Source organism: Thunnus albacares, chromosome 19, assembly GCF_914725855.1.
Source record: "Thunnus albacares chromosome 19, fThuAlb1.1, whole genome shotgun sequence".
Lineage (NCBI taxonomy): Eukaryota > Metazoa > Chordata > Actinopteri > Scombriformes > Scombridae > Thunnus > Thunnus albacares.
The window spans coordinates 18,776,813-18,793,213 of NC_058124.1; the positions used below are offsets into that span (position 1 = coordinate 18,776,813).

At 42.0% G+C, this 16,401-nt stretch overlaps 1 protein-coding gene across 7 annotated transcripts in view; it reads left to right on the forward strand.

Annotated features, from left to right (window-relative positions):
- rbms3 (RNA binding motif, single stranded interacting protein) overlaps positions 1-16,401 on the forward strand; it is a 299,179-nt gene that overhangs the window by 153,586 nt on the left and 129,192 nt on the right. For all 7 annotated transcript variants that reach the window (XM_044336701.1, XM_044336707.1, XM_044336702.1 and 4 more), the window contains one exon: positions 4,551-4,609. In XM_044336701.1, the coding sequence (XP_044192636.1) occupies positions 4,551-4,609 (59 nt within the window). The remainder of the gene's footprint in view (positions 1-4,550; positions 4,610-16,401) is intronic.

The window sequence follows — 16,401 nt, forward strand, 5'->3', positions numbered from 1 at the left end:
AATTTTTAGTTTATCTCCAGTGGTACTAGAATATGTGGAATCTTCACCATATGTAAAATATGTGAAAAAGAGTTTTGTTTTTTTTGTTTGTTTTGGGGTTTTTTTCCTGATTATTGATGTAAACAAATTATTCTGGAGAAGAACAATAAAAAAGATAATTCACTCCACTGGCTGGCAAATATTAGTTCAAATCTAAAAACAAGATAACAGGCTATTTCCTGTGATGTCACAATCATCTTGCAGCTGTTTCTCTGACTAAAATTGGCCGACAGACTGTGTTTGCACAAGCATTTTTTTATACCACTGATGTCTGGAACAACTGGACTTTACTAGAGACTGGCTCATCCTGCAAACTTATTATCACTGTCGATGATAAACTGGTGTAAAGGTTGTCACGATCTGAACTAATCGGTCAAAATAATAATTTGAATGCTGCTCTGTGCACCAATATAATCATTACACTTTTTTTTTTTTTTTTAAATTGTGTATTTCTTCAGCTTATGAAACCCCTCTGGGAAATATTTACTGCACAGAGTGAATAGTAAATCTGGATGATGGGTGTCTGCTGCAGCTGCTCCTACATGGCTGCACCTTTTCTTTTTCAGATACATTCCGCTAATTATTTTGCATAAAGACCTACAGGAGGTGATAAATTGAAGTTGATTTGCTCTCTAAAGTGTGCCTTGACGCACCTGCCCTATCCCCCTGCACAGGTGCTTTAAAGGTGCTGAATAGGCCTCCTTGGATTGTAGGAAAGTCGAGCCTGTTCCTCATGTTATTCATTTTCTTCACATCTTTTCTCCTGTTATATAAATGTTTAAATGTTTTCTATAAGATGGCTTGGGGACTGTCAGGCATCCAAATGTCTGGTGAAAGGTCAGAGTTTGTGAGCAAAGGTCTTGAGATGCTTTAGCTGCAACACTAGCTTTAATTTATGCAGTCACTTCATCAAAGAAGAAGGAATCAGTTTTCTCAAATGGTAGATATCCGCTACATTCAGGTCCGCATCTGCAGCCACAGATGGACAGTCATATGTAGGTACATGTGCACACACATTCATCAGACATTTATACAAAGACCTTTAGAGAGTACAGATGGCAGTAAGTGGTCTTAGATCCCGATTCAGGTTTCATCTACCTACTGTCTAAAGCATTACACACATCCTGTTGTGTAATGACTCACACACACACACACACACACACTCACAGACCTTTTGTAGAGTGTGTCTAAAGGCTGAGGGTGAGATCTGAGTACAGCACTTGGGTGGTCCGTCCATCCGTTCCAGCACTGGCCTTTTCTGTGTACCAGCAACACCACAGTGACGTGTTGTGGTTCTGGCCAGCTCTCCCTCTGCCCACGTACAGCAAAGAGCCACTTCACTTTCCCAGCTCCGATGACGGAAATGGAATACGCCTGGATCGTTTCATCCAGCAAGAGAGCGAGGAAAGAAAGTAATGCAGCGCTGGGATGTCACTGCACTGTGCATGCTGCTGCCCTCTTAAAAACTGCCCTCAGCTCAGCTTCAATTTTATCGCATTTCAGTGCTCAGACAGCTGTCAAACGAATGACATGTTTTACATCCAACACAATTTGTACATTTTCGTCAGCTTAAAATAGCTCATAAAGCCTCTATTTTTTATAGGCGGTTTCATTTCTGGCGTCTTCTTTTCTCAGGGTTGATCCGATATTGCATCAGAATGATTGCCATGAGATTCCTATTAGGAGGGGGAAAGAGGAGAAAAAGAGAGAGACAAAAGGAGAGAAATGAAGGATACAGTACGGGAAGGGGAAATGGAGAGGATGGTAGAGAGACATTAAGAGAGAGAAAGAGAGAGAGAGAGAGAGAGCAGGAGAGAGGAGAAGATTTGTGAGGAGGGGGGAGGGCCGAGGGCCAGCGGAGTCAGAGATAAGAGGCTGCGAGAGTGATTGAAATAGGATTAGTGGAGACAGGCTCTGCATCCCGGCCACAGCATCACAGTGTTAAACCTGCGCTTCACAGGGACTGCCTCTGTCACATCAAAGCCTCCCCAGGCCTGCCTGGCAGAGAGGCGAAGGAGCCGCCAGCAGGGTCGTCCACACAGCCACACACACACACACACACACACACACACAGACACACACACACACTCACGCCACATACATGAACATGCTGATCACATTCTCCATCCGTCTCCAATATGTCTCCATTATGGGCACGAAGCTGGCTCCTTCCACCTCGCCTTTTCATCTCGCTGCAGTGTCTTTGTGGTGTGTATTTGGACCGCGGATAGGATGCATTGATGAGCCATCTTTAACATTTAATGAGGCAAGCAGTGATGAGTTGGCATTCGAAAGCTACTGTCTCCTGTTTCCCCAGAGTCCAAACAAAGTTTTAATGAGAACTTTTCCCCAATTTGTGCCAAAAGTACTGAGCTTTTTAACTGTTTCCCAGTCTGAAAGCATACAAATTTTTTACTGAAGCAGGGCATACACCTGCGTGAAAATAAAGGAATAAAGGAACAAACGCACACATGCACAATCACCTTCAGTGACTGCTTCAGTTCAATGGCTTGCATGTAGACCTTGGAAAATCAACACAATATCAATAGTGTGATATGAGATTCAGTATCATACTGTTTGGGATCTTAAATAAAATCTTAAATTTCATATTTTACAGGATTCAAGGCTGCATTATAGTTAAGTGATATAATTTTCTGATCTTATATGAGGTGTTTTGGTTCATAAAGCACCAACAGTATTTCTTTTAACATCACAGTATTTGAGGGTGTTTTTTTTTTTTTTATCTATGAAAGGTTTCTCAACTAACATTTTGAGAAAATGAATCAAATCACAATAAATATCTCTGTCTTGATTTAAAATCACATATACCATTTTCTCTTCAGTTTGCATCTCGATAAACACTGAAATACTGCAGTTGTAAACCCAGCTCTGCATGTTCTCTAATCAAATGAACAATCACCGTTCCATGTTCATCTTGTGTACTTATGCTTGAGTGTGTCTCAGTGTGATCAAACATTGCACGTTAGTCCTGTTCTGTTGCAGTGGATTATGGTTCCCTATAGCTAAAATGGCCTGTTTATCTGCTGAGGAGAGACAATCCTCTGATTGGTGAGTGTTGCCTCTGTGTGTGCATATTTGTATGTGTGTGAGTATGTGTGTGTGTACTCATGCGGTATCTGTATTTGTGTGTGTGTGTGCGTGTGTGTGTGTGAGTGAGCTGGTAGTTTTCCTCTTGGAGCTCATCAGTTCATATCCACCACCCACCCCACCGCAGCATGCAGTAAATAGAGTCTCCGCCACTCGTTGAGAAATGGCACAATTATCCCCTGCTGGTGAAATATGGGCCGGGATGCACCACTGCTTCTTCCCTACAGAATGTGTGTGTGTGTGTGTGTGTGTGGGTGTGTTTGTGTGTGTGTGTGTGTGTGTGTGTGCGCGCCAAACATACAGAGTGTAGCTGTCTTTCCTCTGCTCACTCACGGTGATGTGCATTCAACACACAGGGAATTCATATACACAAGTGTAATCGTACAAGCAAAGCTGCACACGCACAGTTGCACACATGCTCACGCACATAAAGCTACACACAGTATATCCACACATGCAGATTGGCACAAACATACTGTACTTACAGTGCTAAGACGCTTTTCACCCTCCACACAATGCAGCTTGTTGCAGTTTTAGCTGAGACAAGCAGATAGAATAACTCACTGTCAGTCAGTCAGTGAGGTCAGTCTTTCAATTCCAAAAAATTCTTAGCAACCCACTGTGCATACACAACTGTGGAATAAATTCATGTCGCACCTTTCAGTTTTGAGGGAGTCACACTGGTGACTTTTTGTAGTTTTCATCTCTTGTCAATTTCTTTTTTTTGTACTGGGTTTCGTAGAGCTAAATATTGCATTTTACACAAGTTACACTTTATATGAATAGGTTGTATCACAAATTCTTGCTTTGCTTTATGTATAGAAATTGCCAAAATTATAGGAAACATTCATAATGTGTTCACTTTTTCAGTTTGCAAATGAATAGTGAAAAGATTAAATTTTGCCACACTGTTTCAAAAGATGTTCAACCTGATTATTCCAAAATAAAATAATTTAGTATTGTCATTGGGTTATCTCACTGGTGAAAGACTATTTTGTTAATGATGTAGTTTTCAGATGTGAAAGTTATTCATCAGAATTTCAATGTTGCACTTTATACTAATATAACAACTTATCTTCTAAAACGGTTCAATGTGCTTGTGTGCTTTTAGACCTTTTAAAAATGTTCAGTGACTCGCTCAAATGTCAGAGGGCTGCACATTCATTTGAAGTCAGCCATACACATAATGTTATTAACCTCAAGTGATTTCTCTTTCCAGTGGCTTTTGACATTTGTGCTACTTTGCAAATTGCTAGTTGCAACTAAATGGCAGAGAGTATGGAAAATAAGACATCTACTTTAACCATGGGATGGCAATTGTAGTGAACTGCCCCACAAGTGAAAGGTCCTTTAGGTTATTCTGAATCAGAAACGCTACATCTCCTGTTTCTCTGTCTTTACAGGTATGGAAAAATAGTGTCAACCAAGGCCATTCTGGATAAGAACACCAACCAGTGCAAAGGTAAGTTTGTCTGTCTTGTACACCCACCCTGTTTTAGCGTGCCAGCTATCACTCTTTAGACTGTGTCTTGTCACAGGAACAGCAATCCAAGCCCCCGCGTAAATTTAGACATCAGCCGAGGAAGCCTTGCACCGTAAATCAGTTGCAGGAAGGCTTCGGGTAAACAACCTGCTCTTGGATGGCGCTGCCCTGCTTTGAGGTTAAGCAGGCAAGCAGTCGCTGTCTCAGTCCCTCCCTATCTCCTCTTCGATTTCCTGTTTTCTCATATGAAAGACAATCTTTTGGAAAGTGTGTTTCTGTAAAAGGTCCATTAGTGTCTGCACAGTAAATGGTGCGCACATGCAGCAATAACATTAGCGGCTCATTTGAAATTGTTTCTGGAGCACACATGCTTGAACATACACGTGTACTGGACCAATTAGAGAGCTAACAAGCTAACTGGGATTAGATAAACTTTAATTACTATCATTGTCACACTCGCATTCTCTGGCTTTTCACTTTGCTTCAGCCACCTGCTTCACATGGCTGTAAATACATTTCACTTTGTTTTTCTTTTGTGTGCATTTAGTTGGTAATCAAGACCAGCTTAGTCTGGAGTGAAAAAAAAAAAAAAAAAGAGTCAAAGAAGGAGAGTGAGGGAGAGACGAGAGCGATAGAGAGATGAGGAAAAAAAAGATTAGTGTGCTACTTGCCCCGAGGTGTCTGGCAGCACTGTTTAAGAGCTATTGAAGTTCCATCAATACTTTTAATTGCTTTTTGTGGTTTCCCGGGCTCTGAAGTGTGGCCTTTCAAGGTGAAGCTGCCTTCTTAACCCTGCTCCACACCTGAGTTTATCCTGCAAGGCATGCTCTGGGTCAAAATGTTGAGGAAAAGAACCTCTGCCTTTTAGAGGATAGAAAAGAAGGCTGATTATCTTGACAGTCTATTTTTTTGTGAGTCCTGCAGGCTATTAAAGACAAGACTGGATGCATGTTAGTAGGAAGGATCTATCTATAGGTCACAGGACATAGCACAGGGTGGATTAAAGAGGAGAAAGACAGAGTTGAGGGAGGTGAGGTGGATTGAGACTGGGGGGAAAAAAAGAGGAAAAAGTGAAATTCTTTCAATTTCTGTGATCGAGCTTGATCACAGGTTATCCCTCACCGTGTCCAGCTGACCTGAGTTATGCACAGTGCAAAAAAAAATCTGCTCTGCTTGGCACCGTGTTGTGTGGGAGACCATGTTTCCCATAAGTCACCCTCCTGGAATGCAGCACTGCTGAGATGCCAAAAAGCAAATATAAGCAGACGTATTTTATGAGTGGAAAGGATGGTCCTGCTCTGCACCCAGCGAGAGAGAGAGGGGTGGCCAGAGGTGAGATGTGCAGAGCGAAGGAGTGTGAGTGAAAGAGCTGAGTAACCTTGAACAGAAAATTACAGTTCTTTAGTGTTTGAAAGACAAATTGAGGAGAAGAGAAACTTCACAAAAACATCATTTCTTCTGCAACAGTTCCGCTTTTTTTTCCACCCATACATAGTATGTCAGCGTCTCGTGAAAGGTGAGCGGGTATCAAAGCATAAACGAGCCAAGCAGGTGTATCGAAGCCTGATGGACTGGCGTTCGTCTCAGCTCACGGTAACAAAGCAAAAGCGGCACATCGCCCTGATCTAGTCATGCGCTGTTTCCAGTCATCTGACCCGCTGACCCCGACACTTGTTTAAATGTCAGAACGGCGGCTTATCACCACTGTGCCATCGTCACACACCGAGCATCCCCTCTCCTCCTTCTCCTCTCCGTCTCCGTCTCCTCTCTTCCCCCCCTTGTGTTATTTGTGTTTAGTTCAGCTCAGTGAGCGCACTGCCAAAACAATGTGAGAGAAGAGATCAGGACCAGTCATCTCTGAGAGTGAGTTAGCGAGAGGGAAAGATCGACAATCAGCCAGTGGAAAACAAAGAGGATAGCATATCTCGTACTCACTCACTAACTTCTCTACTCTGCTTTTTTTTTTTTTTCTCCTTCCCTTCATTTCATAACTACAAAACAGTTTTTGAATTTGTTTGACTTTATATATCAGAAGATTCTTTCTAAAACATATTCACACATTTTAATATTGTGTAATTTTATTATATTTTGTATCGGTGCAGTATGATCAATTCTACAAATAAGGCAGATTAAAAAATTAACTTTCCTTTCTCATATTATTATAAACCACTGTGCAGTGTTTTGGCATCTCATAAACCTTGAGTTTGATAGCTTATGATTATGAATCTGCAAAATTTGAATGATTTGCAGCATTGTAATCAGATGAATTACTTTTTTTTTTTTTTTTCAAAATCTAAAACACATGAAATTGCCACAACCTATAATTTTAGACTAACCATGTGGATTCCATGGAAATTAATTAAAATGTAATCACACACAGGCTTATGGATTGATGGGGTTTTTTTTTTCTTTTTTTTTCCGAAGTTGAAGTCTATTGTTGAAGCAGCTGACTATTAGAACTGGGCTATATTTTGTTGAAAAGTTTTTTAGACATCTCTAGACCATGTACACAGTAAGTCTTGCTCCAGTGACATTTTGATGACTATATTTCAACATGCAACAGACAGCAAAAGCTGCACAAAAATGGTCAAAAACACATTTTTTAGTTTTATATGATAAATGCAACTGCAGCTTATTTACTTGCACCTACAACCTGAATCAGTATATAGCCACCTTTACATGCATCTGCACTATGTGTTAATATACTAGATGTTGAATTTCACTATTCTTTAAATGATCAAATGTACCTAGCTATGGCAGAAGTGTTTTGTTTTTAATACCTATAAAGCACCTATGAGATTAATTAAAAGTGAGTACGTGAGAGATGATGGGAAGATGGATAGCTGGTGATATGTGAGGTGAAATAGTGAGCGTGGGAGTGGAACCTGTGTGTTGTGGAAAAGCAGAAAAACAGCAATGACGCTTTCTGCGCTTACAGGTCAGGTGTTAGGGAAATGAATTTCCTGCGTAAACAAACCGACAAAGGTGTGGTGCCCACGCACATACATGAACACACATTGTTTCCCTACAAGCATACATCTATCTATATATTTGCCCTCGGAATACGAGTGTGTATAAGTGCTGTAAAGCCCTGTTTGAAGTAAAACTACACACCAAGACTATGTAATAGACTTCTCCCACGCACTCAAACACAAAGGGCACACTCACACACACACACACACACACACACACACACAAAGACTAATCGTCCCCCCGCACGCACTCCCCATCCATCTGCCTGAGGTGTGTTAGGCTCTTGCAGCAGCAGTGACCATGCAACAGATCTATCAATCCTCTTCCCAACATCACAGCATGTGTGCCTGCCTGTCTGCCTGTTCTGGCTGCTCTCCTCCACCACCGCACCACGCAGGCCTTTCAATGAGCCTCTCTATCTTCCCAGCGCTGACTCACTCCCTCGCTCCCTACCTTACTCTATGACACACACATACAAGCTCCCAGGCAAAAACACACACATTCGTACTCTTGCAAGGGTACATAAGAGATGCATACAAACTGTGCATGCAGATAAATACACACACATGCTAAACCAGTTCAGAGAGAAATGGGAACAGGAAGTTGTGAAAGGGCTTTAGGGCTGTCAAGCGCTGTGGGTAAGAGGAGGCATTCAGCTCTTCATCTGACTCTCTGGCTCTCATGCTCCTCCACACTCTCACTCTGCTACTCCTTTCCTCCTTTGTCTCTGTTTTTCTCTCTTGCTCTCACACTCTATCTATATATCTGTCTCTGCACTTTCACATTTACTGTAGAAATACAGCAGAGATTTGGGGTTTGCATCAGAGGCGTATTGGGGGATTGAGGATGGCAGAAGGGAGAGAGAAAAGGAATAGATTGCGAGATCCCAAAACCGCTCATTTGCCATCCATGCCCACAAGGGCCTCTTAAAAGGCAGCGGCGGCATTTGAAATAAAGCAGGGCTGACCGAATGGAGACATTTTATTTTTCCTGCCAGAGCCCGGAGGCAGAGGAAATGACCTCAGCCCTTTAAAGGACCTCCGTTTCCTCCTCCGCCGCTGGGAGATAAGGCTGTGCCGAGATTCACCGGCCTGACTGGCGCTCTGCCGCGACGGCCCACCGCACTGAATTGTGGGAGATAGATGAGATGTGAAGATAGTCTCTTGTGGCTGTGCGTTTGGCAGTTTGTTGTTGTTCATTTCTTTGCCCTGTAACTTGCCATCCATTTTATATGAGGATGCTAAAAACCCACAAGGGCATTACATAAACTCACATCTTATAAGAATTACTGTCACTTTTACTCTGTTATGTGGGTGACTTGATGTAAAATACGCTAATTTCCTGTTCTTAAAAATTTAAAACAATAGTGAATTTATGGCAGAATGTCCTTACATACTGTACCTAAAATGTGGACACATTAAACCTCATGTCTTTTGAATATTGAATACTGAATACTCAATCTTGCCTTGATGGGCTGCATATGCAGCCTCCGTATGGTGCAATTTAAAAGCCTGTCAGAAGCTTGACCATTACAATCTGAAGCATCCTTTGCCCTTACCACAGAATCAGCCTAATGGAGAAATATAGGCAATGTTACATTCTATAAAAACAGATTTATTGCTGCAGTATTGCATGACTGGAGTATTGCATGACTCCAAGCATAAGGGCTATTGATGAATGAGGTGACGCTCTCCGAAAAGGCCTGTTTTTCATTGTCATGCGTATCTGTGTATTTGGGGTGGGCTGGGCAGGAGGGGGAGGGGGGGGAGAGAAGTGGGGGAGGGGTGCATCCGTTATTGGTTTCTCATTAGAGGGCCGAGATATAAACATTTGTCTATGTTGTACACGGTGCCGGCTCAATTAAGGATTCTCTTTGCCGCCCCCTCTGCCCTTTGAAAGTGAATTATGTGCAGATGAGAATCTCGACTGAAGTGCAGCCAACAACGGACCTTTTCCAAATGCCTCTGTTCCCTCAAAGCCATTCCAGAAAGAGGCGAGATCGGCTGAAGGAGAGAGGGAGAGAGAGCTTGTGCCATTTCCTGCTTGCATTGCGTATTAATGACTCTAATTAGCAATAGCTGAGGGATAATCACATTGATTTGGACAGATTCAGCATGCAGAACCTCAGTGGATAACACCCGCAGCCTTTGTTAGCACCCCCCCCACACACACACACACACATACACACACACTCCCCACCCCTTCTACTCTGCTGCTCCCCTCCTCAATCTCCATTCCAGTAAGTTCCAAGTTGGCTGTTCACCAAGTAGGCGTCTGATTGGCCAAGTTTGTCGTAAATAGAGGCAGCCGGGCCATCAGCGCCGCATTCCTTGAGTTCTGACCTTTTGTACCCCCTCCACTTCCTGTGCTGTTTCTGCATGCAGTGTGGTTGTCGTCTGTATATGTGTGTGTATTTTTAATGTGTGTGAGCTCATGGTGGAGGTGAGATCCAGCAGCCACAGAATCACAGATCAAAATAGACCAAGGTTTCCCAAGATTATTTTGGCATACAGATTGAATTTGGGGAATTTGTTCATTTCTAAAGTGTTACTGTTGACTGTCTGTCATCTGGATCTAAACAAAGACAGAAAAATCTGTAATAAATTTCAACAAAGTACAAACAGGCTCTTGGGAATCTGCAGATTTTTGTCACCACCGTGGCTTTCTTCTTCAGACTTTGGCTTAATCCATTTCACAACGCATCCCGGAGCACCCTTTCGTGTCTTGTTTGTTGACGAATGCCTCAAAGGGCACTGGTGGAAGGTGAGGGGGCGTACCTCCAGTCATCTCTTATCCTGGACCTAACCGGTGGATGGCGGGGGAACCACAATGAGCGATACAGCCTTCCACTGACCTGCCAAGGCCCTGGCCCCTGCACATCCCTGACTAATGATCATACCCTTGATTAGTTAAGGAAGGCATAAATCATAACCGCAATGAAGAGGAAGACTAGCTGAGGGCGGCCAGGCCGTTCCTCATGAATGACTAACAGATGCTAGACAAAAGAAATAGGTTGCGTAGTTGTTCAGAGGAATGGGACACTTTGTCTTTGTCCAGATTTTAATGTTTGTCTCTACCTGGAGATTTTCCCCATGTTCCGAGGGCGCTTGATTTTCATTGATCCGGCTTTGTTCAAATATTTAGCCTGTCCTCTCATCTCGCTGGCGGCGCTTTCAGGCCTAGTACCTGACTTGATTACATTGCTTATTACGAACTGCTGCTCAAATGGGGGATAACATGGAGATGCGCAAGATGGCACCCAGCATGAATACTAAAATGAGTCATTTCCAGGTATAGCTGGCATGAAGAAGGAGCAGGTATTTTAAGATATTGTATAGGTGACGTGAAAGAGAAGTGTGAAAAAAGGCCTGCACCTGCTCTTTGTGTAAAAGTGTGCTTGTACTGCTTGTGGCATTTTCACATCAACGGGTACCATAATGAGCAGCTATTCAAGGTTGTTTGACATTCTAACCCAAGTGCACGTGAAAGTGTGTGTGTGCAAGTGTGGGGACACTTGAATTTCTATTAATATACAGTATGTTAACATGTGTACTTGTGTGTGTGTGTGTGTGTACCTCCATGCGTGCATATGCTGGCATTTACCAGTTTGTGTTTGCTTGTTCAATTGTAAGTGTTAGTGCTCAGCCGTGTAAGTGCCTTTGTGTGACTATACATGCTGGCTTGTCTATGTGATTCTCTGTGTGTGTTCTTTGAGATATCCGTGTGGGGGTTCTGTATAGCCACTCAGTTTTTTGCCACGGGTCTCATTTTAACAACCTCTTGACAAGTAATTAACACCCTTCAGGTCTCAAACCTTTCTCGAGGGCTCTTCACATGTTGCACCAAACACGTCGGGGCTTTGCTATTAAGCTAGCAAGCTGATGGAGCTACCGGGGAGTTGAGCGGTGATACCATTTTTAGATTTGAATGAACACCATGTCTGCAGTTTACTTTTTTTTTTCCCTGTTTGTTTAAATCAGTGAATGGCAGGAATGAGGAGATATTCTTTAGATGCTTGACTACTTTATTTTTGAATGCCTCTTCATCTCTGTGAGCCAAGTTAGACATTTAGAAGGTAATCTTTTATCTCCAGAGAGCTCAGAGGTAATGCTGATGATGAAACCAGACTCCATTTGCCTTGATGCCAATTTAACACCACAGTTTGGATTGTAACATAACTGCATGCCTCTCCTCTAAACTAACACACATAGTTTAAATACTGCCTCAACTGTCACGCTGAATTTAGAGCTGAAAATGTAGTTGAAGCCATATGGCGCTGTGCTATAGCTAATGAGTGTGAATAGATATGAATTAATTAAGGAACAAAAGGAAAGAGAGTGGAAAAGGAAGAAAATGATGAAGAGTAAAATCAAGAAGAAAGGAATGCTGAGATAGGGAGGAATGATTATTGCGAGCCCATATGTTCTAATACTTGAATATTTGACCTGTGAAAATGTAGCGTTCACATTTTTTCACTGCTTCAATGTTGCCAAAATAGCCTCAGGATAAAAATGTTTACAGTGTGGTTTGGCACTCACTATAAAATTAGCTCCTCTGGAATTACAAAAATTGTCTTGCTAGCATAAATGTTAAACACTTGCATCCACAAGTTTCGCAATATGCATCAATTCGGTAGGTGCAAGGCTATGATACAGAACTCATCCATAATACTTGTACAGATATTGGTTGAGGAATTCTTTTTTCAACCTTGTGTTCTGTTTGTCTTCAGAACAATGAGCTACCAGTGGCCTCCTTGGCCCTTAGCCCTGGCACTCTGCCCTTTGCAGATTCCGACTGCAGCTCTCTGACAAGGACACTACACCTGCGAGAGAAGATGACAAGAAATACAATACAGCCAATAGGCTGGCTGCTTCAGCCCGAGATGAATGCCTTAGCTATAAATCCATGTTGCAGAGTTGATAAGTTAATTGCCTGTACTGCTATCTCCTTGCCAGTGTCTAATATAAAAGAGCCCTCTGTGAGAGTTATTTTACAACAAATGGGTATTGTCTCCAAGCGCAAAGCAGGCAGGATGGCGACATTGGACAAGAAAATGAGGGATCTTTATTTTGAGTTGTTCTAAGATTTGTGGTCTGTGTCTGTGGGTGCATATAGAAGATTTTAAGCAAGAGTGACCATTTGTTTGCTTGCATGTGTGTGCTAATTTCATTCAGACTTCATGAATTTGGAGTTGTTTTGTGTTTGCAGATGGAAACACAGTTGTTTCTTTTATATGTTGTTGAGTGTAGATGAAGCTATAGTAGTAATGGAGAAGTGTTTCCTACTGTATAACTTGTCACTCCTCTGTGGTGTTAATGCTCTGACGGCAGTGATGTGGTCAGAAGTTTGTAGCCCAAAGCTAACATTTTAATATACAACATTTAAAATTGCAGATGTTTCTCTGTGGGATGCGTTGACTGAAAGATACAGTATATTTATGATCCTCCCGTGTGTACTCACATAACCACACACGCAAACAAGAACATTGGAGATCACACACACAAGCTTTTGTACTCACACATTCACGCACACAGTACCGCACGGTTTAGTGGAGGGAAGCCACAAAATTTATCATCAGTCAGCCACTGGTGGCGCAGGATAAATGGAGGAGGACAGAGGAATGCAATCCCAGTGAGGAGGCTCTCTTCTGGGTTTGGAGTTTGACCAAGGCGGTCTTGGCTTGGCCGCAGTTAGTCATGGATGCCATCTCACTATTTAAAACCCCTGTGCTCTCCCTCAATGTTTGCACAGCTCACCACAGCCTCCTAAAACCACTACCCACCCTCCCTGCAGGGCAGAAGGGCTGGTCAAACCCCCAAAATGGACCAAAGACATCTATAAATGTACATGCTCTAAAGTATTTCAACAACTTTTCATTATGTACGTGGGTTGATCTTTCAGAATTGTGTCTTGAAGGACGTGTCAGCACCAGTCAAAAGTTTGGACACACCTTCCCTCTCACTTGAGTCAGGAAATGTGTCCAAACTTTTGACTGGTATTGTAAAAAAACAACAACTGTGATTTCTCAGTGTGAGAGTGTCTGTGTCACTGTAACAGTCAGTTTGTCCATTATTTTTGTACAATTAACTGATTCATCATTAAGTATAGTAAATTCCAGAAAATAGTGAAAACTACTCATCACTATTTTGCCGACCCAAGGTGACATCTTCAAAACCCAAAGATATTCAATTCTATAAAAAAAGAGGAAAGCAGCAAAAACTCAAAGAAAAGGTAATGTGTGGCATTTTTCCTTAATAAATTACATAACTGATTAATTGATTCTGAAAATTGTTGTCAATTAATTCTCTGTTGATTGAGTAATTGATAAATTGAGTAATCTTTGCTTTATTAGATACTACTTATTTACATATATACAAAGACAAAAAAGTCTGAGCTTACAGTAAGACATTTGTACACACACATATCAACAGTTCGAAGGCAGAGCGAGGTCAAAAGCATACACATACTATAGGACGGAACGTGATGCGGCACTACAGCTGCACCATGAATCATAAGAATCATATTACAGGCATTGTTATGCATATTTGTCCATGGAGTGGCCCATCTATCTCCTCCATTAACCATAATTACTTGTATACATGCAAAGTACGAATTATTAACATATGTGTAACCACAATGATTAATCACCCATGTGCAACAGCAGTTTCAGAACTCTTCTTGATGACTCACAAGGACGTAAACAATTACACTGTTTGCCCCACACACCATTGTAATGCTCCGTGACTTGTCGTTGATTCATTATTCATACTTAGGGCATTATTATTCCATTGTATGCGGTGCAAAATGGGATCATTAGCACTGAATATGAGAATGTGAAAAATGGAAATATTGGGGAAGATGGTGGTGGGTATAGTGGGTAGGAAACCCCAAACAATCCAGACTATTAGCAGATAAAGAATGGTAATTTCCCCACAAGTAATTAGGATTAGCATAATTTGACAGTGAATGCATGAATGATGCATGGATGATTGATACCTCGATACACGCACTGTAATGAGTCCCTTATCTCTACTCTCCACTGAAGACTTTTGTGCAGCACGTAGCCTGAGGTGGCATCGACTGTAGTTCTAGACCTCCGCAGGGGGGCCATGTTAGGGAGCATCCTGCCTCATACACACACACACACACACACACATTCATACAAACACAATCACTAGGGCTACAGTAGTGTAGCAGCAGTAGTACCATAGCACCATCCTGTAATAACTGATTGAAGATGGTCCTTTTATCTTGACAGCCTTCCTGTTAGAGCCAGACCAGGAAATATGATATGGCAGCTCATGTTCTCTTTATTCCTCTCACAGAGACTATACATACAGTATGTGTGTGTGTGTGTGTGTTTGTGTCATCCTGCGAGTGTGCTTGTGTTCAAGCAACTCTATGTGTGCGTGTGCATATTAGTGTGCATCAGCAGCCATGCATGTAGCCAGTCACTTTGAGCTGCTTTTAAGTGACAGCTATCGATTGGATGTTTGTGTTGTTGCGGAGGCTTCAAAGCAACACCTTGCCCTCTGCATCCCACTTGAGGTAATAACTCTAGAGTGCCCGCATTGAATACAGTAGCAGTACAGCGTGTACTTGGCTTCAATAAAGCATTCTCAAGCAACATCTGCGTGCATTTGTGCGTAGGTGTGTTTTTATATGTGTTTTAGTGTGTGAAAAGTGAAATTAAATGTAGCAGTGTTTTATGACTCTGCTGCTTCTTTGTAACTTAATCGACTTTTCTTCAGTTTTCTTGCTCAATGAATAACCAAGAATCAGTGTAACTTACCGTAAATTCATGCACCATCACGCTTATAGCCTTGAAGGGGGTTGGTGCACACAAATTACAAAAAACATACTATCTCAATCACTGCTGGTATTGATATTGGAACATAAGATTGTGTCCACTCCTCCAATTTTATTTGTGTACATTGTGAACAGTTATAATAGGAACTACTTTCTGTCCACATTCAGTAGAACTTAAACCCAATACTAAACCTAAATACATGTATTTTAATATGTAGACCTAATTTTCAACCTATACATCTCTCTTTAAAAGTAAAGATGAGCCAGAATGACTCACTTAACTTCAACAGTGTAATACAGAAACTGGCGCACAAGTATAGAAGACGAATTCGAGCGCACACACATACATAAAACTGACTTTTCTGTGACCCCCCACAACCGTTGTGCCTGATAAAAGCACAAATAGAGACTTTGTGAATATCTCCATGTCTCTCAATTATTATTCTCTTTTCCAACAAAACAACCCTTAAACAGTTTTACCCTGTGGCTACAGATCAAACAGTCCACATTACAGTATCATTATGCATATATCAGCTACAATGACTGCACAGGGGAAGAGCAAACTGGTTCTATTACTGAAGGCAGCTCAGTGAGTGTCAATTCAGTCCTCTTCAGTGCATTTAGCTGACCCCAAATAACCCTCTTCCTCACGCTGCCTTTCTTTTGCACACACCCTTTCTCTCGCTCGCTTTCTCCCCGCCTTCCCTTCAGTTCTTCCTCCATTCAGAGGCGCCTGAATATAGGTCAGCGTTCTCTAAAATCCTCATACTGCTGAAAGTTTGATATGTGCACTCCAGGTGGTAGAGGGGTGAATATTAAATTTGTAATTGGGGGTCCCAAGTATCCACCCTTGGAATATTCTAATTATTAAAGAGAATCAGCCATCGCCCAGGGGGCCTCAGTAACTTTTTGTCTGGTTCTCTTAAAGTGCTGTTACAGTAATATGTTCTTAGATCCAAAGAGGGAGGAAATGGTGGGATGTAGCATCT